The sequence below is a fragment of the Periplaneta americana genome, chromosome 8 (assembly GCF_040183065.1).
Source record: "Periplaneta americana isolate PAMFEO1 chromosome 8, P.americana_PAMFEO1_priV1, whole genome shotgun sequence".
Lineage (NCBI taxonomy): Eukaryota > Metazoa > Arthropoda > Insecta > Blattodea > Blattidae > Periplaneta > Periplaneta americana.
In genome coordinates, this window is record NC_091124.1 from 23305917 (window position 1) to 23333113 (window position 27197).

Genomic DNA, 27197 nt, shown 5'->3' on the forward strand with positions numbered 1-27197 from the left:
AACTGTTAAGTTTACAGTTAAAATGGAATAACACACTGTTATAATTTAACAAAGGTTGAAGAAACCGGGCCATAGTAAATTAAATATGTAGTTAATTTCACTGTATATGACTAAAATAAAGTTGCCCAATATACAGTAATTCTGTAAACAATATATTAATCCTACAATGAACCATAAATATTGTGGACTAAGAAATATGTATTTAAAATATATAAAATGGACAGAAATGTCTTAAGGAAATTTCAGTATTGTGGACGAAATCATACAGTGAACGATTTTTATAAGTTGACATAAATAGGTGGACAAAATTTTTATGGACATAAAGTTACAATGGACTAAAATCTTAACTGGACGAAAATTTCTGGTGGACATAAATAGTGAGGACGAAATGTCACTGGACAATCAGTCTGGGAATCCTGCAGGTAATTAATGAATCTCTTGATTCAGGCATACAAAGCGGAAACACACAATGTCAAGTGATGCAAGTGGCTCTGATGCTGAAACCAAACCTAAATCTAAGAAAAAGCGATCTGCGGTGATTGGATCAGGCAGTGAGGACAGTGATGCTGGAGGTCCCAAGGGGAGTGGTGATGAAGATGACAAGGAGCCAGCTGGTACAGTATTTTGTTTCTGTTTATGTTCTTAATTTGCAATATGTTACTGGTACTGAATAACTTTATTTTTCTTTTATTTTCATAAAATTCTTTAACTAAGAATGTACTAGAAACAATTTATTGGGATTGTAGTTACATTGATTTACAGTATGTTCTTAGTGTGTTATCTCTTTCTTCAATAACCTTTTTGCTACAATAGCACGTGACTGAAGTGAGGCTTCATTGGCCGCTGTTTAGCGCCATGGATTCTCAGTACGTGTTCCCGCCCACTGTTGTACATTCTGTTTCATGTTAAACATTTCCCGTTACTCATCAAGTAGGCTTAGCATCACTACTATGCAGTTGTTTGGTTAGGAAACGTTTACTTTATAATTACTGTAATTAAATTATCACATAACTTATTTTATACCTTTAAGACTATTTGTTTTTCCACTTTTGAGAGGGTTTTCACTCTTATGATTAAAAACCACACACACCGAGGACACAGAACCCATACTTCAGTACCACGTGCTTACATGAACAACTACGAGCTGAAGTGACGCCAGCTTGTTACAAGAACAGACTACCGCGGTGTTACTGTTGGTATTCATCCGCATTCATAGTAAAGGAAGTGCAAAGAAAGCTTGCCCATTTGACTGATGCGCAGAGAACGATATTCGGTCCTCGTGCCGTCATGCTCGTTACAGGGCTGCTATGAATCACGCAATCCTGATTACAGGGCGCATTTGAAAGCGTGGTCTTGAGCTGTTCGTATCGTGAAATGTATTGTGCAGAGCAGGTAGAAGCCAGCGTATGCATTACATATTCTGGGTTTTATCCATCATATCAGGATTTTTATAGAGTTCAAAGTGTGTTTGTAAAATAACAGAGTTCTTTATAACAGTCTATGTACTTAACAATGCCCCTCGTTGGCTCTAAATTAGGAAGTACTAACGAAATGTTACACAGTCAAACTAGGGAATTATTTATAACATTTATAAATGTATGAAAAACGAAACAGGCTCCTCTCGTAACGTGAAGAGTATATACAGATTAAAATAAATCGATCATAATGTCACGCTAGTTATCGGAACATTTTAATAAAATCACATAGTATTAGTTATTAGTATTTTATTACAATGTCAAATATCAATTATTACACGATCACATATTTCTTATAACATCTTTGCAATTTCATTCAGTGATTTTATATGTAAAAGAATTCGTGCTTCTGTATTTTCAACAATGTTATGTTATTAGTTACAATGCAACAAGGTTTAGGTTACGTTACATGCGCTGTGATAAATCTCACTCGAAACATCAAGCCAGCAGACGACTGAGAACTGACGACAGTTTGCCAATCGAATCGAAGCGAGGTCGAGTGCACCCAAACGCTTCCAAAAGTTAGTGCAGCTTTCCGTGGCAAGCTCTTCTTGCGTTTACATAACAAAATATAAAAGTAGCTTTTCTTTTACATATGAGTGAAGTTATATGTTTCATCATATTTAACAACTGGAATTCAATTTTTTATTTTCAAATAATACAAGATGATAGTTTCCAAATACGGACTATATTTTCCTGCGTTGTGTGAGTGTTTCGACTGGGAGCCAATCACGGGTATGACAGCAACATGCTTATGTTTACGTTATGATTTTCCTTACAGCGAAAACAGTATAGAAGAAGGAGAGTGGGAAGATAGAGAGGAGTGGAGAAGAACAATTAGTGACATAGCTTGGACACAGAAAGATGTTTATACATTGTATAGCTGTTTATATATACAGTAGAGTCTCGTTGATCCGAACTACTTGGGACCAAGACCTATTCGGATTACAAGATTTTCGGATTAACCGAAATATTTCCTGTAATGCAATGCATGCTATTAACGAGCGCTGAGAGACAGTGGTGGGGTGGTGGGAGTACTCTGTTGCTATTTTTAGAACCAGGTTCACTTCATTACGACAACAGAAAATTACTGATTTTATGAGCATGATAGATGTGTAAATTATGTACAGAAAACACTAATTGTTGTAAGTACCCTTAAATGTGCTATTTTCATAATTTTTTTAAGTAAAAGAAACTGAATGAATTTATACATTTTTTTTCTTTTTGCTGCTTTGTACCATTACAATAAATTTAGTTTTTTTCTTAAAATAATTTTGTTCGGGTTAGCCAGATTTTCGGATTAGCGTAATTCGAGACTCCACTGTATTATCCTATGTAAAAAATCTGATAGCAGCATTCTGTAATAGCCAATGTGGAAGGTGATGAGCAGGGAACGGATTTATATGGACTAAAAATATATGAAATATGTAAATATATATGTAGTTATTTTTACCAAAATATGGAATTAAATATGGATTTTTACCAAAATATGGAATTAAATATGGACTTAAAATTATAAAAAAATGACTATGTACGTTAAATATTGGTACATTTTAATCAAACTAAACAAAAAATATAATGGACGTACCTTATCTTCCAATGTAGTTTCAACAAAACACAATTTTTATTGTCTGTTACCATAACAATAGGTTACAAACATTTCTTTCAAGTGCTGAAAAGTGAATCTTCTTCTATTGTCTCTGAGGATAGATTTATACTGACTAAAAGAGCGTTCGACGTCACAAGAAGTAACTGGTACATAATTCAATTTCACAATGTCTGCTGGGGATAAGTCCAAGTTAATCTTCACTGTTGATTCACCACTCATCACAGCAACAACCTTTTGTAGTTCTTCATATCCAGGGTTTTTTGAAAGTACAGTGTCCACCTTAGCTCTTACTGCATCTGCAACTTTACCTCTACCACGATTCAGTTGTTCCACAGTACTATTTATAATTTCAAAACTTTCAGATAGTGAAAGGTGCCTATTTTGGAGACTTTTGAGCGTTTTTATGATGCATGAAAATGTATGCTGAATGTGAGCTAAGTCATTCTTCACACTTATGTCACAGGTAACTGTTTTCGCAGTATCAATTGAGACTGCATCTTCAGAGTCCAATGCAAGGAGAACATTGTTAATAGAGTCTATATGTTCGGCATAATATTCAACTGCTTCTAGCCATGTACCCCATCTAGTTAAAATTGGCTTTGGTGGCAATGGAATTTCAGGGTACATTTCTTTCAACACGTTAACTCTACTGGGAGCTTTGAGAAATACTTTTTTCACTGATGAAATCAACAAATCTACTTTAGGGAAATTGTCTCTGACCACTTCTGCCACATGATGAAATGCATGCGCCACACAAGTAAAATGAGTCAATTTAGGATATACAACAGATAATGCTTGTCCAGCTTTGACCATATAAGGGGCAGCATCGCTAATAAAGAATAACACATTATCGTACATAATACCCTTTGGCCACAGGATACCCATAGCTTCGTTGAACAGTTTAACTATAGTTTTGTTATTGCACTTTTCTAGAACATCACAATGTAAAAGAATTCGTTCAGAATATTGTTCACTTAACAAACCGATAACTACATTACCAACAAGTCTACCTTCTTTGTCGGGAGTCTCATCAATGGAAACCCAAATTGAACTATCTTTAATTTCATCTCTTATCTTCTGTATTGTCTCATCGTAGATGGATGGAGCATACGTCTTCCTAAGTGTTGACTCATCCGGGATTGTATGTTGAGTATATTTTTCAAGGAATTCCCTGAAGACCTTATTCTTTAGTTTGTAGAGAGGAATATCAGCAGAGATGAGAGAACGGCACAGGTCGATGTTAAACTCAGATCTTACATTCGATGTTGTTGGTTGTGTTAAAAACAATTGTCTCTGCTTGGAATTTAGTTGTTTGTTGGCCTGATGTTTACTAGTTGTAATGTGTTGTTGCACCAGGAACTTTTGTGTAGATGATACTGCACACTGACACAAATTACAAAATAATATTTTATTGTCAGTTGATAAACCATCTTCTTTAAATTCTGAAATGTAACTTGTTAGTTTTGATTTTAAATTGACTGAATGACGTACTTTTGGCATATTTACCGTCTTTATAGTATGATTTACAAAACTGAACCTATGTGTACTCTGACTGGCATTTAACTGTTGAGCTGCACAACTGAAGTCTGTTAAAAATTTTAAATTAAATTAATACAGTTTTGTAACTTACTTTCCCATTGTTGATAGGACTGCTAATTTTCAAATAACTCTGATGTTAAAGGGATTACTGAACATGTGTTTAAATCTCTATTGTTGAAATGTATTTTTAAAAGTTAATGGAATTTTGTTTTGTTTTATTGTTAAACCTAATATAATATGGACTGTTTTATATGAAATATGGAAAATATATGGAAATTAACGAAAATATGTACTAAACTCTAAAATATGGAAAAATATGGAAAATAAAAGTAGGATTTTTCAACCCTACACATTGTGAAACATAAAGATAATGCAAAATATAAATTATATTAGCTTTATAAGTAAATATGTATTTACATATAAATCCTTTCCCTGGTGATGAGTATATGACCATAATGCGTGTCTCTTTCTGAAAGTGAATAAACGACTTCAGAAAAAAGTTGGAGAACCTCTTGTTGAGGTGATGTACTCTTCCAAAGTATTATCTATACTAATAATAAATCTGTAGCCGAAATTTTTCTGGTAATTTTCGATTTTCCAAAAATAATTGGTCCTAACATATATAATTAACCACCCTGAAACCGAAAATCGCTTTTTTTAAATTTTTGTTTGTATGTCTGTCTGTCTGTCTGTATGTATGTATGTTTGTTACCTTTTCACGCGATAATGGCTGAACCGATTTCGATGAAAATTGGAATATAAATTAAGTTCGTTGTAACTTAGATTTTAGGCTATATGGCATTCAAAATACATTATTTAAAAGGGGGTTATAAGGGGGCCTGAATTAAATAAATCGAAATATCTTGCTTATTATTGATTTTTATGAAAAATGTTACATAACAAAAGTTTCTTTAAAAATAATTTGCGATAAGTTTTATTCCTTGAAAAATTTTGATAGGACTGATATTTAATGAGATAAATTAGTTTTAAAATTAAAATAGCTGCCATCTTAAGGCCGTGTAATGAATTAAAAAACAAATGACTTCGTCTATAAGGGGCCTTGGACAGCAACAATCGAAAACTATGAAAGATAGCCTACAGATAATGTTTCTGCATTTCTATGAAGTAATATTGGAAGCTAAATTAACCGATTTGTATAATTAATTATTAATTCACCATTGGAAAGTGTAGTTCCTCTAGATGGACATAATGCTATAATGTTATCACAGTAACTTCTGAGTGAATCGAGGACAGGTAAGATTAAAATAGATTCTTATGCACAGAAAACTTGATAGGCTATTCTGTGTATTCGTTTTCTGTATTTCTTAAAATAATGTTTATCTCAGAGAATTAACGAACGAGAGTATTGATTTAGTATGCAGTAATAATATGTTAGCTTAGCATTTCATTATTTTATAATCCAAATTTTAACTATGCTCAATTGAATCGTGTTAAAATACATAAAATACATATGCATTAAATGCAATGCAAAAAATTTGAGTAATGAGCCAAGCAGATTATGTTGCCCTGTTGTAAATAAAATTTGTTCCTCCTGGCATTCAAGAGCCCCCATAACAAATTGAAAACTTACTTATCGGGGTACATCCGTTATCAACACTCTTTTTATATAATATAATATAATATAATATAATATAATATAATATAATGTAATGTAATGTAATGTAATGTAATACAATACAATACAATAAAATACAATACAATACAACCATAGTGGGCCAAGCGCCCTTTACTGAATACGTAGAAAACAAGAGTTAAAATTAAGTTATTACCATAATTCAATGGAAACATATAACAAGTAAAATAAAGTATACACATTAAATGTAAATGATGTTAATGTTCATTGAACTATGGATGCATGTAATAAAAATTAAGAAACATGTTAAAGGAATTGTCATTGCACCAAATGAGTGCTCTCTGGACCAAAATGATTTCATTTTAATTATTTAAATATAATTTAAATTAAGTAACATATTAAACGATTTATCCTTCTATCAAACACGAATATTCCCTGGATCAAATGTCCTATTTTAATTATGTAATTACTTTATATTTATTTCTAACGGGTGCAGCGGAGCGCACGGGTACGGCTAGTATCAAATAAAAGAGTTAGTTAGTTAGTGGGGTTTAAAAAGGTCGCGTCAGCAACTATGGCTGTTTGCGCCCTTATCTAAAATTCTTTACAGAACAGAGACATAATACAATAATCAGAATGCTTAAAGGAACTAAAAAACGTTGTCACGATTAAAACGAGGTACACAAATGCAGTTTCAACAGGGTGATGCATAAAGCATTATAAAAGTCTCAGACCTTAACTAGTATTTAAAAAGAGACAATAAAATAACAGTACAAATGCTACCATAAATAAATTATCTGGCGTACAAATAAAAGATATATCAATGATATGTAATGAGCGTAATTTTGTGAGCAGCAGATGCCGCAATGCTGTTTGGAGATGCAGACGACATCACTTCCGATGAAGAGGAGCAGGAAGCTGCTCGAGGATCACCATCTCCAAGGCGGGGTTCGGAGGACGAGAGGGACAGGGACAGCGACAGGGACAGAGAACGAAGTCGGAGTCGAGATAGAGACGACGATGATGAGAACAGAGTCTCAATGCCTGTCATTGAAGATGTAGGTATTGCCAGCTGGATGCAGTCCTGCTTCTATTACAAACGCTGGTTTGAATAGAGCAATATTGCTTGATCATAATAATAATCTTAAACAATGATTTCCAGAAAATGCTTCCTGTACGTGTAGAGTAGACTTATTTACTTACTGGCTTTCAAGGAACCCAGAGGTTCATTGCCGTCCTCACATAAGCCCGCCATTGGTCCCTATCCTGAGCAAGATTAATCCAGTCTCTATCATCATATCCCACCTCCCTCAAATCCATTTTAATATTATCTTCCCATCTACGTCTCGGCCTCCCTAAAGATCTTTTTCCCTCCGGCCTCCCAACTAACACTCTAGATTCGCATTTCTAGATTCGCCCATACATGCTACATGCCCTGCCCATCTCAAACGTCTGGATTTAATGTTCCTAATTGTGTCAGGTGAAGAATACAAGGGGTGCAGTTCTGTGTTGTAACTTTCTCCATTCTCCTGTAACTTCATCCCTCTTAGCCCCAAATATTTTCCTAAGCACCTTATTCTGAAACACCCTTAACCTATGTTCCTCTCTCAAAGTGAGAGTCCAAGTTTCACAACCATACAGAACAACCGGTAATATAACTGTTTTATAAATTCTAACTTTCATATTTTTTTACAGCAGACTGGATGATAAAAGCTTCTCAACCAAATAATAACAGGCATTTCCCATATTTATTCTGTGTTTAATATTCTTCTGAGTGTCATTTATATTTGTTACTGTTGCTCCAAGGTATTTGAACTTCTCCACCTCTTCACAAAGATAAATTTCCAATTTTTGTATTTCCATTTCGTACAATATTCTCGTCACGAGAGCAGAGCAATGAGAAAATCCTGTTAAATTTATTATGTTCTTGTACAAGTGTTCTTCAATTTTCTACTTGTCTTGTGCAGGATGACGCTGAAAAGGAACCAGAAGAACCTCCGCCAGAGACAAGAATTGATGTAGAGATCCCCAAGATTAGTTCAGACTTAGGACGAGAAATCCACTTCGTGAAGTTGCCTAATTTCTTGTCTGTGGAGACACGACCATTTGATGCTGAGACATATGAAGATGAAATCGATGAAGAAGAGACACTGGACGAGGAAGGACGAGCTAGGTATGTTTCTGCTGGTTTTATAATGTTTTTGCTGATTTGTGTCTACAGTGAAATGTACTGTGAATGAGGCGAGCGATCCTAGTAGTTAGCAACTATCTATGGATGCATATTTACTATGTATTGAGCTTCGTGACTGTATATACTAGATTGTGACTGTACTTCCATCTACCAGTCATTTGTTTTCGACAGTCGAGATCCTAGTGATTGTTCTGTTTTGTGTGTTGCCATTTCATAACATGGGAATAATCTGATATATATATAATCAGGGCTGGGACTTAACTCATCTCTATTTCATTTACCTCTACATGGTAAAAATCCATAGTTTTCTTCCCAATTGTTGGACTGACATATTATTTTTCTTTAATTGATGTTATTGAAGGAATTCTAATTGTAAGATGGTGTCATAAAATAGATAGGTATCCATTTTATATTTATGAAACAATAACTGACATATCTATGTAAGCAGAACTAGTCCTAAGAGAATTGACAAACAAAATTCTTTTGTTAAGTTCTTACACTAATATTATAAAGACCAGCCTCATGGTCTAGTGGTCAGAGCTTCTGGCTGTAGTTCATGAGGTCCCGGGTTCGATTCCCGTTAGAGCACAGGAATTTTTCCTTAAAGGGGATTATTCCTGTGTTCATCCATTATCTGGAATTTAGGTTAAGTTTAGATTTAAGACCTCTTCTGGCACCACATTATCATAATCATCCTATCACATCATCGGGGTAACGTAACTCCGCCTTCCAGGCGCCCCAACCTCAGAAGTGGGTTACAACTAAGCCACTGCCAGGAGACAAGACCAGAAATGTCGAAAAGATAACCTGGTGGCAAAAAAAAAAAAAAAAAAAAAAAAATAACGGTCTACTGGATAACAGCGAAATATTATCACAAATCCAGATTAACGCTTGAACATCACATTTAAGAACTCGTCAATTGTTATATTATAAAAAACCAAACACTTCATCACATAAAAATTTACCAGTGTTAAAAATGTGTTCAAATTTCAATTAAATATGTAAAACATGGGATCTAGATTTCTGCATTTCTTACACGGAATACAAACATTTTCTTATTAATATACTGAAGATAGTTGATTTTATATAATATTGCTATTTGTTACTCTGTAATTTGCCAATTATAGCTATATTTTACATTTTTAGCTATGATATCTATATTTAACTATTTTTCATTTATTTTATTTTGTATTTTTCATTTATATCTATATCTGTGTCTCTTATTTAGGTAGTATCTATTTGTCTGTTCTTTTTTTTCCCTTTTCTCATTTTCCATTTTAATTTGTATTTACACTTTTATCTGTTTCATCTCTTTTTCATGTTCTATGCAATTGTATGTTTTTTTAAACGAATATCTGTACTGTCTATTGTAATTGGGGCTTTGCCCTGTTATAGGCATAAGTAAATAAATAAATAATGATAATTGAAGATATAACATTCTAAATGTGCTATGTGTTGCCAATTTTTTAAATTACATTTTATTCAATCTTAGGGAGGAACATCCATATGAGAATATCATACTAAGTTGTCTTTGTCATAGCTCAACTGTATGTGACTCATTTGTGCGCCAAAAGACGGTGTTGTAGGTATCTCAACATGCATTTCGCAGTGTGTTTTTCATCAATATCTCAGAAAGTTTGTTTTGGCACTCAGCACATTTAGAAAGTTAAGTCCTCAGTTGTTTTGAGGAAATACATAACAAATTTATTTAAACATTATAAGAGAGACTTTATATGGTGGTCTAGTGGTTAGAGCACTGAACTTAAAATCCTGTGGACCCGGTTTGATCCCCGGTGTACACCCGATTTATAACTTGCATTGGACAAGCCCATGGTCCAGGTAACACAGGGATTTTATCCAGAAGCTCTGGTTCCCCTGTGGCATCCCAACAAATCTCCATCATCATCTCATCTCATCTCATCGAAGTGTAGTGTAGATAGACTAGTCTCCTATGGTGCATCCTGGGCAATGACTCTGTCGGTAAATTGGTCTACACAACTGGCTTCACATGGGTGAGTGACGAACAGTCGAGTACCAGGCATTAGTTAAAAAAAAAAATAATAAAAAAAAACAGGACAAAAGAAAGAATTTTAAATATTTGTAAGATTTGATAATAAATAGACACCAAGTCGACCTGGTTGGCGAGTCGTTATAGTGCTGGCCTTTTATGCCCAAGGTTGCGGGTTCGATCCCGGGCAAGGTCGATGGCATTTAAGTGTGCTTAAATGCGACAGGCTCATGTCAGTAGATTTACTGGCATGTAAAAGAACTCTTGCGGAACAAAATTCCGGCACATCCGGCAATGCTGATATAACCTCTGCAGTTGCGAGCGTCGTTAAATAAAACGTAACATTAACAATAACATTAAATAGACACCAAGGCAGTAGACTGTGATTGTCTTTTGTAAGTTATCAATATTATCATTGTCATAATTTCATAATCATTGTCAGTATCATCATCATCATCATATCAAAGTTGTCCTTATCATTGTGATCATCATTGTTGTCAAACGAATCATTATGACTGTAATCATCAGTGCCTAATGTGTTGTTGTTGTTTTCTAATGCCAGGCGCTTGACAATACAGTCATTTGACCTCTTGCACTCCAATATTTTTCAAATATATTATCATAGTCAGCCAATGAAACACGGATTTTGAGGTATTCCGAATCCATTGCTTGGTTTCATTGCCTAATGTTGTAATAATAATAATGATAATATAATGAAAAAAAAAATTCTTCGTTCATCATCAGCATTCTCATCATTGCTTTCATTACTATTATTGCTGATATCATTGATAATAATGCCACCACCATCATCACTAGTATAATTGAGGTGCTCAGCAAAAAAGTGGCACAAGTTACAAATTTATAAATGTGGGGAAAATGGTTATAAAGTTATCGCAAGGTATAAAAAATCTGAATTCATTCAAACTAAAGTCAACAGCTGGCAGCACCAAATAGAGATACACATGTACCAATTTTTTCCTCAACTCCTGGACATCTTCTTCTTATTTGGTATTACAGCCCAGGTGGGCTTTAACCTCCTCTATGGCTCTCTTCCATCCTTCTCTATCCATCGCCAACTCCCTCCAATTCCTTATTCCTAATCTATTCACATCCACTCGTACACAGTTCCACCATCTTGTTCTCGGTCTTCCTCTTAATCTGGTTCCATCTGGGTTGTTATTGAAGACAATCTTCACTTTCCTTGTTGTTTCCATCCTTGTGACGTGTCCCAACCATCTCAGTCTTTGACATCTTATGTGCGCCTCCAAATCCGATTCCTTGTACAGTTCATATATCTCATTATTATATCTGGCTCTCCATCCATCCACTGTTTCAATTGCTCCGAATATCCTTCTTAAGATTTTCCTCTCAAATACTGCTAGTTGTTTGCATGTATTTTTATTCAGAACCCATGTTTCTGTACCATATGTTATAATGGGTCTTATTAGGGTTTTGTAAATCTTGATTTTGATTTCTCTAGATATTATTTTATTTTTAACAATTGGTAAAAGTGAATAATATGCCCTGTTAGCCAGATTTATTCTTCTTTGTACCTCATTCCTTAGGTCATTATTTGCTGTCAATATTGATCCGAGATATGTAAATTCTTTTACTTTTTCAAACTTGTATGTTCCCATTTTAACTTCCTTCACTTGATCATTTTGTCTTTTGGTGACTGACATAAATTTAGATTTCTTTGTATTTATTTTAAATCCCAGCTTCTGAGTTTCCTTATCCAATGCTATCAAGGCTTCTTCAATGTCTTGTATCCTTCTTCCGGTGATGATGACATCATCCGCATAACCTAAAATCTGTTGTGTCTTATTAAAAATAGTTCCATTAATTTGGACTTCTGATTTTATTATTGCAATGTGTAGGGCTATATTAAACAAGAGAGGTGCCAGCCCATCTCCTTGCCTGGTTCCTTTCTCCAATTTAAAATTTTCAGTTGTGATCTTTCCTAATAACTCCTGGACATATGTAGAACATATATACCTCAGAAACTAAATTTTTTAAATTTTGTAATTTGTACCACGTTTTTACTCAGCGCCTCAATTGTCATCATTATATCACTATAATTACTACTACTACTTCATTGTATTCTTTGTCATCTCCTTCCTCACCAAGCCTCAGGTGGTCATTGGCGTACAATACATATACAGTCTTACTAATAAACCGTGTATAGTTTTTATACGAGACTTATGCAGAGTTGAGACAGAAAACGTTACTAATAAACCGTGAATAAGCTACGGACGTATAAACAAGCTGTAACTATACAATGGGAATTGCTTTGCAGTAGTTATATACACGAAACCCCTTGTTTAAGCGTTGTATATAGGGAAAAAATGGCCGCCCCTCTAACAGCTGTTCGTATCGACTGTCATTTTATGATGATGATTACCTTGTAACCACAGAAGAACAAACCAAAGATCATAGAATTATTAGAGTAATATTGCTGTAGCTTGTACTCTTTGACCAAAATGTAGTGTGGTAATCGATTAGAGCCAGTTGTACTACCGATATTTAACATGCCACACTAGAGTGCTCTGCCGGATGCAATAGAGAACCTCAGATATTCTATTACCTTTCGTAACGAAGTAATGACGAAACTATGACGTAGCTGTGTAACAGTCATACTGTTATACACGACGTATGTAGTAATTATTAGTAACGAATTTACACACAACTTATAAACGAGCTACTCATTGTATAAGTATAAGACAGTTAAACATCTGTATATAGAGTTTTTATTAGTAAGACCGATAGTTTATGTATTTTTTGTGCTGCTTGTATGCAGGTTGAAGTTGAAGGTGGAGAACACGATACGCTGGCGTGAGGCTTTCGACAAAGAAGGAAATCCTTGCAGAGAGAGTAATGCTCGTTTTATCCGCTGGTCAGATGGGAGTATGTCACTGCACCTTGGCTCTGAGATATTTGATGTTTACAAGCAACCTCTGCAGGTAGGAATATCATTTCGAGTGTTCTTTCAGTTCCACTACTCTGTACCGTTATACATTGTGGCTTTTTCTGATGAATTGCCTTGCAGTGACAGTATTTGTGTGTGTGTTTATTTATGTGCGTGAGAGAAAATTCAACCAATTTGTAATGAAATCTTATTTTAAGTAATTCAATGAGAAACTTGCAAAAAGTTGTGTATTAGCTTGCTTGCAGCTTCTTGAATACACTATTTCTTTGTAACAGAATAACTGCTGTATGGGAACTACTGGGTGTTCAGTTCAAAATGTGTCATGGCTCGTTGTATGCCGTCATGTGGCTATCCGATGAGCCTAGAGAATTCAATCTTCCTACACTTCCGCAAAGGCGTATTACCCTAGATCATGTATGTAACAGATAACTCCTCGCTACGTTAAAATTGGCAGCACTTTGAAGAAAACAACCGCCAGGATCGCCACCCGTCCGCCGTAAACGAACACGAGATGGCAACACAGTCGCTAATGCAATTCAAATGGGAATTATGACGTGACTCCTTATGTAACAACTAGATGGCAGCGTAGTAAACCTGACAAAAGTTGTTAACCTCAAAGCCTATAAGCCCGACATATCTGTTACATATATGATCTAGGGTATTACCTAAATGCGAGAGAAGTTGCCTAGCAAGTATGGCGTTCATTCTGAAGATTACTTGCCGATACGCACGGTAACGCCAGTAGTGGCAAGAATGTGAACTGTTTGGAAACACGTACTGAAGAGAGTTTTTTTTCTTACTGTCGGAATATGGGGAGAGGGTTAAGATGATTACTTACGTATTTGTTGACATTAACTTCGACGGTCAACATGGACACGGAGCATTTTGATTTGTGTTGTGGAATGTTGCCATATGCAATCGATGATAACAAATACCCTGCGTACGACTTGCCCGCGCAAAACACAGTTCGAAAGAGGTTATGGTAGCACACAGACTTTACAGACCGCCATCTGTTGCTACGACATTCAAGTTATACCGTACACTTTCTCAAGTTCAGATTGAATGCCTTGATTAACTTCTCTGACATAAAAGCTGAAACTCTCTTCAAATCGCTGACTCACAACAGTGACGTCATGACACACTTTGAAATGAACACCCAGTAGATGCTAAAAATGGTAGGAAAATAATTTTAGGCATTACACATTTACATTAAGTACTCAGTTCTGAATTGAGTGTGGCCACGGGCGTAACTCAGTCAGCTAAGGCTTGCCAGCCGATCCGGAGTTGTGATCAGGCGTGAGTTTGATTCCTGCTTTGGCTGATTACCTGGTTGTGTTTTGTTTTCGAGGTTTTCACCAACTAGGCCTATAAGACGAATGTTGGGTAAGTTTCGACATAAGTTGATTAAGAGTTCCCTTATAAGATTTATTACAAAAACTTCTATTAAAAGTGATTTCCACACTTTTATTGGGCTGTTTATATATAATTTTCCTAACAGCCCAATCCCATCACGAAAATCAGTATTAGATTTATGAATAAATTTGATGAAACAGGTTCTCTTGAGTAGTTGTAAAAAGGAACGAATATGTTGTTTGCTGACAGAAGAAAAACTTGATGAGATAGTAGGATTAATGCTGAGGAACTTAGTGTGTGAATGATAGTTTCTTCAGAAGATGTAGATTGTTCCTCATACAAAATGGAGAACACTTTCAGCATCTCCTGTCAGAAGAATGAGTACGAAATGAATTAATGAATTTATTTATTTAATGTGTCATATGTCGTAACTTTATGGAGTGGAATATAGCAGAATGCTGGTGAAGCGTTACGGAAGGATATGCTAGCAGTTACAAGGGGGTTGCTCTGGTAACTGACCAACTTGTGAAGCAAGATTCTTACTGTACTTGATATAACAGACTGTTCATAGCTTGTCTTTTGTTCTCATTTATAGGGTGATCACAACCATCTGTTCATCCGTCAAGGCACGGGTTTGCAAGGCCAGGCCGTGTTCCGCACCAAATTGACCTTCCGTCCTCACTCTACAGAGTCCTTCACTCACCGTAAGATGACACTGTCCCTTGCCGACCGATCTCAGAAGACATCAGGCATCAAGGTGCTGTCACAAGTCGGATGGGATCCCGAGCAGAACAGAGGGCAGATGATCAAGGTAAGACCTAGCATATCACATTTTGTGACACGTCTAAATTCTCAGAAAACTCTGATGGCGTGCTTATTGATGGCAAATCCTTGACATTGGAATTACTGGCCATTGCCTTAAATAAAAACAAAGTTAAACTTATAGTACTTAATTCTTAGTACATATGTGCATCTACTTTCTGATTACATGATATCCGCTATAAATGGAGTGTGCTATTTCCCAAGATTGTGGAAGATGGTTTCTTCGAATCAGAAACGTTTATAATTATTTTTTATTATGTCTGGGCAAGTTTTTGTACATTTCCAGGTCATTTGGTTTCTTTTGTACAGACTGTAAAATTTTTCCTTTGTCAGAAGAGAGCCATTTGTTGATCCATAGGTTTGTAAAATGAGACTTTACTGAAGCAAAAGCATTGGATAGAGATATCACTTGAAGAGGTCTTGGTTGCAAAGATGTTGCCTGTTTTGCAATATTATCGACTTTCTCGTTTCCAGTTATACCACATGACTAGGTATCCATTGAAATGTTATTTCCTTTTGGAGTTCTTTTAGTTTACTTAGTTGTTTCTGAATTGGAATAATTCTATGTGCATATAGGTTTGGTACATATTTAATTATATTAAATATAGCCCCCTTGGAGTCAGTAAGTATGCGAATAGATTTTTCAGAAATTTGAGTAACACACTGAAGAGCAGCATCAATAGCTAGCAATTCAGTGTCAAGACTGGAGGAGGATGAACATGGTATGAAATAACTTTCTTGATATTTTGGAATATAATACCCTGCTCCTGATGTCCCATTATTAGGATTTAAAGATCCATCTCTATAAATTTGAAGGTGATCCTTATATGTATTGCAGAGTAGTTCCATGGAATCTAACTTAAGAATGTATGGAGGATCATTTTTGGAATGATTTCCTGGAATTTGTATGCTATGTTCTGGAATCACCCATTTCCATGGAGGAATGAAAAATATAGTGGGACTGCGTTGGTGGTAATGCAGCTTATGTGGGTACCTCTTTGTTACTTGTTAGCTTAAACAAGAAGTTTAAGCCCTTTTTATATATATATATATTTTTTTTATTATGTGTACTAGCAACAGGCATCTATAATGAACACCGATCAAAATACTCCTCATTTCTCGTGAAAAACAACAACTGAATAGACTACAGTGGACTATAGTGGACTTTATGTTGTCAGCAATACATTAAGAAGATTGATTTTTTATTATGTAAAAATAGTATTTGTGTGTTCAATCACATTTGTATACTGATAAGTTTGACAGTTGTTACAATAAATTTTGAACAAAATCATAGACTACGAACACATCAGAAAGAGAGATGTTAAATACCATGAAAAAAGATGGGAAGTTGACGTATGTTCATTGTCATGAGAACAAATCTTAGAAGTTCAGCACTTGAAGCAGAAGTAGGCGGAAGCAGTGGTAATTGAATTTAACCAAACTATTGCTATAGAGAAGTTGGGTTTTATTGCTGCTGACCTCTCTGGTTGTTAACACTGTGTTGTAGAAAGAGGAGGAGCGACTGCGTGCATCATTGCGAAGAGAGAGCAAGCAGAAGAGAGTGCGTGAGCGAGGGGCCAGTCGAGGCCTGAGTGCCGGGTACCTGGAGCCTGACAACCGGGAGGAAGAGGGCTCTGAAGATGAGGGCGCCATTTCTCTGGCCGCCATCAAGAGCAAGTACAAGAACAAGAGTGCCGCTTCTAAAAGTGAGTACCTCACCATTAGATCCAGAGCTGCGTTTGGGCTTGGGTTGGATCCCCCTTTGGTCTTTGGTTTCTTCCGAGGTTTTTTCACAGCCGTGGGATTAAAGCCGGATGGTGTATGGCGAGTCCTTGGCATCAATCCCTTTGATTAGATTACCCCCCTTCGATTTGATTACCTGGTTGGGTTTTTCCGAGGTTTTCCCCAAACCAAAAGGCAAATGCCGTGTAATATTTTGGCAAATCCTCGGACCTTACCTCATCTCACTACATCTCGTCAAAATATTGTAAAGAATTGCATAAAATTGTAAAAATTGTAGAAAAATTACTAAATTGTAAAACTATAAAAATTTGTAAAAATTGTAATTGTAATATTGTAAAATTTTGACTTGTTCCACATCTTAAAGCTTCATTGCTCATGTAAGATCTATGGAATAAAATGAATGAATGAATGAGATCATAGTTCCTCTACTTGTCTATGTTTTCTGGATATGCTGTGAAAAGAGCAATCATTGATTATTCGAAATTACTACTGTCTCAACATCAACCAAAACATTTTAATATTTTTTTGGTGATCGTGTGGTTACCATGAATCCAAGGTTCATGGGTTCAAACCTCGCTGAGGGTAGTGCATTTTAAAGAGGGATAGAATTGTTATCATGGCTTGATCTTAGAGAGAAATACAGCTGTGGATCTTGTGTAATAGATTTACTGCATATTAATTTTTTTTTAAATGGTTTATTTTACGACACTTTATCAACTGTGATTGTTATCTAGCATCTGAGTAGGATGAAGGTGATAATATCAACAAAATGAGTCCAGAGTCCAATGACAAAAGTTGTTCAGCATTTGCTCTTAAAGGGTTGAGGGAAAACTCCAGGAAAAACTTCAGCCAGGCAACTTGTCCCAACCAGGATTGAACCTGCGCCAGCTCGTTTCACAGTCAGATTCCACAGCAGTGGACACGGTACATTAAAGAACCCTGTCCCTGATAGAGGGAAAAAAAATTTCCCGTCATTTTTTACCAATATTGAACTTTGATGCTGAATTATCTGTCTAGTTGGAAGCATCATTGAATAAAATATTGCTGTGTACTACAAAAGAGATAGGCCTACACTTTCACCGTTTGATAAATTCAGAACTGTTATTATTATAAATAGTGCACAGGTTGGCAGAACTGTGAATGAATGATGCAACCCCAATGAAAATTACGTCAGTTGCAGTTGAAGGATTGAGGAAGAAGCATGTGTGTTTGTTTCGTTTCTAGCATACTCTGTGTTTAGATAATGAGAGCTAGAAATGGAGCCTATACATGTCTCGAGATAATTCACCCACTGTTACTCTAGAGTCAGTTGCACTGGTAATTTTATATGGATAATTATTTTTTAATTAATTAAAAAATTTAGTGGGCCAGCTGTAAGAATTGCATATAAAATTCACACAGCCAATCATTCCAAACAACATTCCACACTGTTTAACAACATTGCAGAGGACTGTTATTTGTAATACATGTACTATGAATACAAAACGATTCTTTGTCAATATCCGTGACGACATGTTCTATGTAGTGGATTTGTATCTGACATTGCCCTGTCACTTTTTTTTTATTTGAAAAGTCCGTTACTTTTCAGTTGGGATACTTACATCCAGGGGCAAGCATGGCTGCCATTGTATTACCAGGAAGTGTAAAATATATTTTGTGCAGTAAAGTGGCATACACAGAATTTTGTCGGAGGGGGGGGGGGTCATTATTAAAATTTTTTACAATTTATATTATGAGTATTTTAAATTTTTTTATGTTCGACTATGCCGAAATGTAGTAATTATACACCTGGTAGCAGCCCTTTAATGGACCTCATTAAAGTACACCTATTCATTAAAGTTCAGGTGTTCCGCCAATCAGAAAATACCATTGTAGCAATATGAAAGCGCAAGTATCGATTATTCTCAGATATGCAATCGAAAGACAATAATAAATCAATAAATCACCTATATTTGAAATAAAGTCAGTTCTGTTACTATAATAATTAGCGTTAATTGTAAATAATATTCAAATAAATTCAATTTCTCATCTCGTTTTTCAATGTCAAGGTCAATGTGGACATTTGTTTCTCGGAAAAAATCAATACTTTCGCGTCTGCGCACATCTCACAATTTACGAGGTATTGCACAAGGTCAGTTCCGCTCCTTAGTCAGATAAGAATAACATGAATACTAATGAATAATTTCAAGTTAGAAATATGGTCGAGCATAAAAAGTCGTATGAAACTTGACTATAACGGTAATTAAGATGCTTGTATGAAAATTATTAAACTTGTGCTCGTTTCATAAACATACTCGCGTCTTAATTACTAGCATTATAGGCTCGTTGCATAATGTACTATTGTATTATTATTATTATTATTATTATTATTATTATTATTATTATTATGTTACGGTATATTTATTAATATTATACTATGTTCTCATAGAACATATTCATGAATATCCTTATAAAATCTTTCAAATCTAATTTTTTCCACAGCTATCCAATTTTTAACAAATTTTAACTTTTGTTAAATTTTGTATAATAAAAAATGCTTGTGTCATTATTACACTTGCACAATAATCATTTATATATTTAGTCAACAGTTATTTGTATACGATAGGTAAGATAGGTACTTTACTTTACATAACAAGAAAATTCATGGAAACAATAAAATATATTGAAATATATGTATTTTTTAAGTTTAAAAGGAGGGAGGGGGTTCAAACCTGGTAACCCTCCTCCTTGTGTATGCCCCTGGACTGCAGTGTAATGGTGTTGGAATGAATCCGTGTGTTAATAACTGTTTTTCTTGTTTTCTTCAGATGATAGCAGTAGGCCACCAATCTATTCTTCAGATGAGGAAGGTTCTGACTTCGAGGCCCGTCGTGCTAAGAAGCTTGACAAAGCAAAGGCTCTCAAAGACTCTGACGAGGAATCTGAATCTGGTAAATCCGGCTCCAACTCTGGGTCAGGGTCTGGAGGAGAGGAAGGAGAAGCAGATGCTGATCAAGGTGACAACCAGTCAGCTGAGAGTGGAGATGACGATTAGGAATACGTACCTATGTCTGTATTTTTATGGTGGACATAAAATGTAATAAATAAATTCTGTATGTACTTTGATGTTTACTGTTGTCCTATATATAGTACCAGTCATTCATTCATAGTTTCTGCCCAAGGGCAGGTCTTTCGCTGCAAACCCAGCATTCTTCAATATTTCGTATTTTCTATCTTCTTCGTCTCCACATGATCCATATACAGGGTGATTCATGAAGAAAGGTAAAAAATTTAGGATACGATATCTAAGGCCATTTTGAGTGAAAAAGTTCATATGAACATAAGTCCGTTTTCGAACGATGGCGGAGCTAGATGCACTTTTTTGGTAAAACATCTCGCCCCAATGTGAATCAGACGTACCATATGCTGCTGACGTGAAACAAGGTCATCGATGAATGACGTAACATTGGAATCTGCATTGTGAGCGATGTAGATAAGAGAAGAGAAACAAACCGGGTGGTGGGGCATTACAAATGTCACAACAAATATGCTATCACTTATCGGTTGACAGTAGTTCAGTCAGATACCTACAGTACAGTAGTTACACAGGTACAGTTATCGGAAGTGTTAAGTTGTGTTTTTCAAGATGCCTTATAAATTTTCGACTGCAGAATATGCCAATATTGTGTATGTTTATGGTTTGTGCGTTGGAAGTTCCTTGCGTGCCATTGCTGAATATGAACGATGCTTTCCGAACAGAAGGGTACCATATTGAAGAATATTGCTGTCTATGGGGTAGCAAAGGAATGGGGAAATGAGAGAGGCGCTAATCGACCTATTTTGGATGCGGCATAAAGATGGTCACGTGCAACTCTCCCGAGTGATGAGTGCGATTCACGCCCGAGTGCAACAGTGCATTGAAGCAGAAGGAGGTGCCTTTGAAAATGTGCGAAAACATAGAATATTAGCTATATATGCATACATGAATATAAACTTTAAATTTGTCCGTTATCTGTCTCTAAATGCGAGTTAGTACAATGGAATCTCAGAAGTTTTTGTGAAATCAAAGAGCCATATCTCCGTAACCGTTCGAAAATGGACCTATATTCATATGAACGTTTTCACTCAGAATGACTTCAGAATTCACATCCTAAATTTTTTACCTTTCCTCTCGAATCACCCTGTATATATAAGTTTACCAGGCGTTCTGGATTTCCCAGGGTTGTTCTGGATTTTAATGGTATGTCCTGTGTCCTGGATTGATTTATATTTGTCCCGGAATGTCAAAAAGATTTTTTTTTACTCATTTCTATACAATTATCTTAAAAATTTCTTAATCATTTTTTTTCAAGACCCTGTCTAACCTACGTTCAACGTCGTCAATGCCACCTGGCACTCCCTACTGAATTATATTGAAATAAAAATGATAACCCAATACTATGTATTAGATATTCTACAGTATCTTTATTCTTTGCTTTATGGAAGTTCATCTATTACTGATAGGTTTTAAACAATGTATTATGCATTTTTCTGTATTGATCAAGCTGTAATATGACATTATTTTTCCAGACTTTATCAATAATTCAAAGAAAATTTAATAATTTAGCGAAAAAGTAACAAAATTAAAAGTTTAGACCCTATATAATTAATTGAAATATATAAACCTAATAAAATCAGGTCCACACCTGTAGAGTAACGGCTAGCGTGTCTGGCCGCGAAACCAGGTGGCCTGGGTTCGATTCCCAGTTGGGGCAAGTTACCTGGTTGAGGTTTTTTCCGGGGTTTTCCCTCAACCCAATATCAGCAAATGCTGGGTAACTTTAGGTGCTGGACCCCGGGCTCATTTCACCGGCATTATCACCTTCATCTCATTCAGACGCTAAATAACCTAGATGTTGATAAAGTGTCTTAAAATAACCTACTAAAAAAAATAAAAAAATAAAATCAGTTGTATTACAAACTGAATTAACGAGAGAATCTGGCAACCCTGTCCATATACCTTAATGTCATCTATCATCTGAAATCTTCTTCTGTCCCGAACTTTTCTCCTATTCAGTTCTCCAGTGCATTCTTCAGTAGGCAGTTTCTTCTCAGCCAGTGATCCAATCAACTCCTTTTTTTCTTCCTCATCAGTTTCAGCACTGTTCTTTTATCACCCACTCTTTACAGCACAGCTTTATTTTTTATTCTCTGTCCCTTTCAGATGCTCCATTCTTCTCCATATCCACATTTCAAATGCTTCTAGTCACTTCTCTTCACTTCGTCGTAATGTCTATGTTTCTGTTCCATACAGTACCACACTCCATACAAAGCACTTCACTAGTCTCTTTCTTAATTCGTTTCCCAGAGGTCCGCAGAAGATGCTCCTTTTTCTATTAAAAGCTTCCTTCGGCACTGCTATTCTCCTTTTGACTTCCTGGCAGCAGCTCATGTTACTGCTTATAGTACACCCCAGTGGCGGCTCCTGCATATTTCTTAAGAGGAGGAAAGAAGTTAACAGCGCAAAATGACACCTTCTTGAGAGAAACATGCTACAAATTAGCCTACATGCATACATGTAACACCAGGTAGTGTTAGGATTGGCCTTCTCTTTCGTATAGCAATTATCTGTTCTTGTAAACTGAGTTTCCTAAATTGTCCAAATATGTTTTCACTTCCATTCATTGGTGGATAATTGCAAAAATTAACAATTACAAGGAAATTCACAAACTCGCAGCATTTTCAGCGCACACCACAGCATCACACGTGTTGGAAGAGACTAGCTACTAACACATAACCAGAACTGTTTTACGGAAGTGGGAATGAGAAATAATCTGTTAGGAAAGCGAGAACACTGCACCCACTCACATGGTCTGTGTTGCCACATGTACATTTTACAAGTTCAGTATCACATGCTTTCGAAGAATGTCAGTTCTTGTAAAGTCATACTACCATTATTGCTCAAAGCTGCCGGTGGCCGATTAATTATTTTGTGTTAAAAATAATGTAGTTTGGAGTACTTTCAATTTCAAATATATTTGTACAAAACTGACAACTTGGCTGTTGTTCTATCTAGTAGACAATGAATGAAAGTGAATTTCAGGGGCCAAAAAGATCTGCGATACTAACGTAGAATACTTCCTCTTTGTTTTATATAAATCTAACTTCAACTTTCAGATATCCTCGAAAGTTTCAAACCATGAGTAGTAGCTTATATAAAATGCAATGAATAATATATTTTGATTTATGATTTAAAAAAAGCTTGTGTTTTTCATAGCTTTGTGTTAAAACTATTTTTATTTTGCCTCCTCCTAGATGTGTTATAGTCTGGTTGAATGCAGCATCGTTAGATGGCAGTGGTAGCGAGTTTGCGGTTTGCTGCAAGACCAGTTGGTTTCTATTTCCCGCCCATGCGCTGATTCAGAGGAGGATCTCCTCCCTTACTGTTCATTCGCTTGCTTTAAAACTCTGCTTCTTTCTCTGGCCGCTAGTGTGCTGTTGTCTGTGTGTGTTAACTGCAGGAAAGGAGGAAAGGATTTGCTTTCCTCCACACAAACAATCTCGCATCTTTCTCACAGTTTTCTAGCGGCACATGAGCGCGCGTTGTTTAAAACTCTATCAACCGAGGTTTTCTTATAGCTGTGAACTTAAAAATTATCGAATCTTCCTCGAATTTCAAGGCATATATTTCATTTGGTATTTACTTTCAAAAGAAGAAAAATGTGAGGAGGACGTTCCTCCCTTCCCTCCTCTGAGAAACCACCACTGGTACACCCTGAGTATTTGGAGCCATCCACTTGTTCTACTGTCTCATTTCGAATTCGCGCGTTTACCTTCTTTATTTTTCTTCCGATAACCATAGTCTTTATCTTGTTTGCATTTATCTTCATCCCATCCTGCTCACAGCTGTCATTTAGCTCCAGTAGCATATCTCTTAGTATCATCTCCTCTTCTGCTAACAATGCCATATCATCAGCAAATCTTAAGCACTTTATTCTTCTTCCTCCCATGTTCTGAAAAAATGCGTATACCATGTTCATGTGATATTTAAATTTGTAATGGTGTTGGTAGAGTAGTGTGATTGGTAGAGGTGTTTGCCTTGGTGTTAATTGTGACAGTAATGGCCCTGAATATGTATACAGTCCAGCTGTTTGTCATCAAGTTTTCGTAAAAGATGGCGTAATGGTAATTCATATATATATATATATATATATATATATATATATATATATATATATATATGTAACAAAGAAATGCAACATTGCAGAGACTTTCCAACATGAGATTCAATAGTTCTTATAGTTCCACCATGTATTTGTTCCATCACATCCTATAGCAACCAAATTAGTTATCACTTAAAATTTGAAGAACAGCTGAAGAAAAGTTTCTTGCTGTTGACGAACCACTAATTGAGGCATGGCCAATATATCTACTGTTGGGTTCTTGTACCATAACAAGGGCGCAAATATCCATAGTAGCTGACGTGGCCTTTTTAAACCTCACTAACTAACTAACTGTACCATGACATAATGTTCTTCATTTGTAATGCATCTGTAGCTATTTCCTCGCCCTCTTTCCCTCGCAAAAATGATTTCATCATCATCTTCGTCTTGCTTGCATTTATCATCTTCCATTATTGCACACAGCTGTCATTCAGCTCTAGTAGCATATTCCTTAATATCATCTCCTCTTGTGCTAAAATTTCACTAATAACTTACAACCATTCTTATGAAACTAGTTAAAGTATTTTTCTACTATTAATGAAGTATTTTTCTTCTGACAACCATACTTGTCTACATTTTAAATACTATCGTAAATTTAAAAAAAATGTATAAAACAATGAAGTTTTAGGCTTCGATAGGCTCGGTGTGAGATGTTTAAAATCCACGAAATTTTTTGTCCGGTCTCATTACATTATAACACAACTTTTGCGCACTAGCCTTTTTTTGATTAAAAAAAAAATTTTTTTTGATACATCCTAATGTACATGTAATGCCAGGTGTTTGACAATAAAGTCATTTGACCTCTTGCACTCCAATATTTTTCAAAGATATTATCGTGGCCAGCCACTGAAGCATAGAGTTTGAGGTGTTCCGAATCCATTTCTTGGTTTGAGTTGCACAATGGGCAGTTAGGAGACTGATATATTCCAATTCTATGCAGGTGTTTGGCCAAACAATCATGGCCTGTTGCCAATCTAAATGCAGCTACAGATGATTTGCGTGGTAAATCGGGAATTAAGTGTGGATTATGATGCAGAGAGTTCCATTTTTTCCCTTGTGATTGTGTTATCAAATTTTGTTTGTTAAAGTCTAAGTATGTAGATTTAATAAATCTTTTCACAGAATAAAACGTAGATTTAGTAACAGGTCTGTAAGTAGCAGTGCTGCCCTTCTTTGCTAAAGCATCTGCATTCTCGTTTCCCAGGATTCCACAGTGGGATGGTATCCATTGGAATACAATTCTTTTATTGAGTGATATTAATTGAGAGAGCATTTTAGTTATTTCTGCTGTTTGAGATGAAGGTGTGTGTTTAGAGACTATTGATAGAATAGCTGCTTTGGAGTCTGACAATATAACTGCATTCCTAAATTTATTGATGTGGCATAGAAGATTCCTGAGACTTTCACTTATTGCAATGATTTCTCCATCAAAACTTGTTGTTCCATATCCAAGTGATCTATAAAGTGAGAAGAGACAGCACGTAACACCTGCACCGGCACCTTGTTCTCTGGAGATCAAGGATCCGTCAGTGTATAAATGAAGCCAGTTTTGTGGAGGGTACCTAATATCAATTGTCTCTAAAGACAATTGTTTCAGTATTTCAGTGTTTACTTGTGATTTCAATATTTCTTCTGTTAAATTTAGATTATATTCTATATTTAATAGAGTTAAAGTGTTTGGTTTAATTTGTAGGTTTTCTTTTAAATTCGGGATATTGATTTTCTGTTTTAATTCTTGAACAATGGATATGAAACTTTTTTGAGTTTTCAATCTACAGAGAGGACTGTATGAATGTCAATTGTTTCCTGGTAATAGTTATATTAGTGTGTTAAATAGGATTTGTTTCTGTTATGGCAAAATCATCCATACAAAGACAACGTGAATTTAGGTGACGAATAAGAAACAGTATCAATATGAAGAATGGAAAGAAAAAGAGAAAGTCAAAAATAGGAAGAAAAGAACTGCACTCAGAAAAACTAAAAGTGGAAGAGAACAACTTAGAGCAAAAAATTGAATATAAACGAAATCAGATGTTGAGAGACAAATTGAGAAGGACCGAGGAAGGTGGTGATCATGCTGAAATTGCGATGTCTTAAAAAGGATTTAAAAGTAGACAGCATTATGGAAAAAATAATAAATAAATAAATAAATAAAACTAGTTGAAGAAGCACTACCCAACTCTCCGACCAAACGAATAGAACTCACTACTATTTTAGCAGGAAAGGAAGGCTTAATAATCAATAAAACAGAGGAATATAAATCTAAAAACCAACTATTGGACAACATTCACACAGTAATTCCCCAGTTCTATGCGGATAATATGATATCATACCCATCTCCTGGGAGAGAAGATTTCAAAAAGGTCCATATAATGGTAAAATGCAAGAAGTCTGGATTAGATATTTATTAGTAGCAGTGAAAGAAGCACATGCTGTATTTCTAGAGAGTGACAGCGACGTGAGATTCGAACTCACGACCAGCGTCCCGCAAGAAAGCAGATCGCGCAGAGCACGGAGGAATGGCGCGCGGCGGAGAGGGGAAAGGGCCAACGCGGCGAGAGAGTGGAGCGAGAGTGCGCGCGCAACTGCTGCGTACGCAGTGAATGGGGAACGGACCTTCCCGACTCTTCGAGAAGTCCGTCGAAGTGGAGATATCCAGATAATTCTCTACACACCTATAGAAATTTCTCGCAACTATGATTTTGCTATAAAAGAAGAAGCGCCAGCGAACTCGGGCAGTTATTCAGTCAGTGAGT

The 27197-nt window shown here is 35.8% G+C and overlaps 1 protein-coding gene across 2 annotated transcripts in view; it reads left to right on the plus strand.

Moving 5' to 3' along the window:
• Atu (Another transcription unit) overlaps positions 1 to 20365 on the plus strand; it is a 31234-nt gene extending 10869 nt beyond the window's left edge. For both annotated transcript variants that reach the window (XM_069832626.1, XM_069832627.1), the window contains 7 exons: positions 448 to 614; positions 7073 to 7275; positions 8185 to 8390; positions 13214 to 13376; positions 15291 to 15506; positions 17025 to 17223; positions 20068 to 20365. In XM_069832626.1, the coding sequence (XP_069688727.1) occupies positions 448 to 614; positions 7073 to 7275; positions 8185 to 8390; positions 13214 to 13376; positions 15291 to 15506; positions 17025 to 17223; positions 20068 to 20294 (1381 nt within the window). In that variant the 3' untranslated portion in view covers positions 20295 to 20365. The remainder of the gene's footprint in view (positions 1 to 447; positions 615 to 7072; positions 7276 to 8184; positions 8391 to 13213; positions 13377 to 15290; positions 15507 to 17024; positions 17224 to 20067) is intronic.
• The last annotated feature ends 6832 nt before the right edge of the window (positions 20366 to 27197 follow it).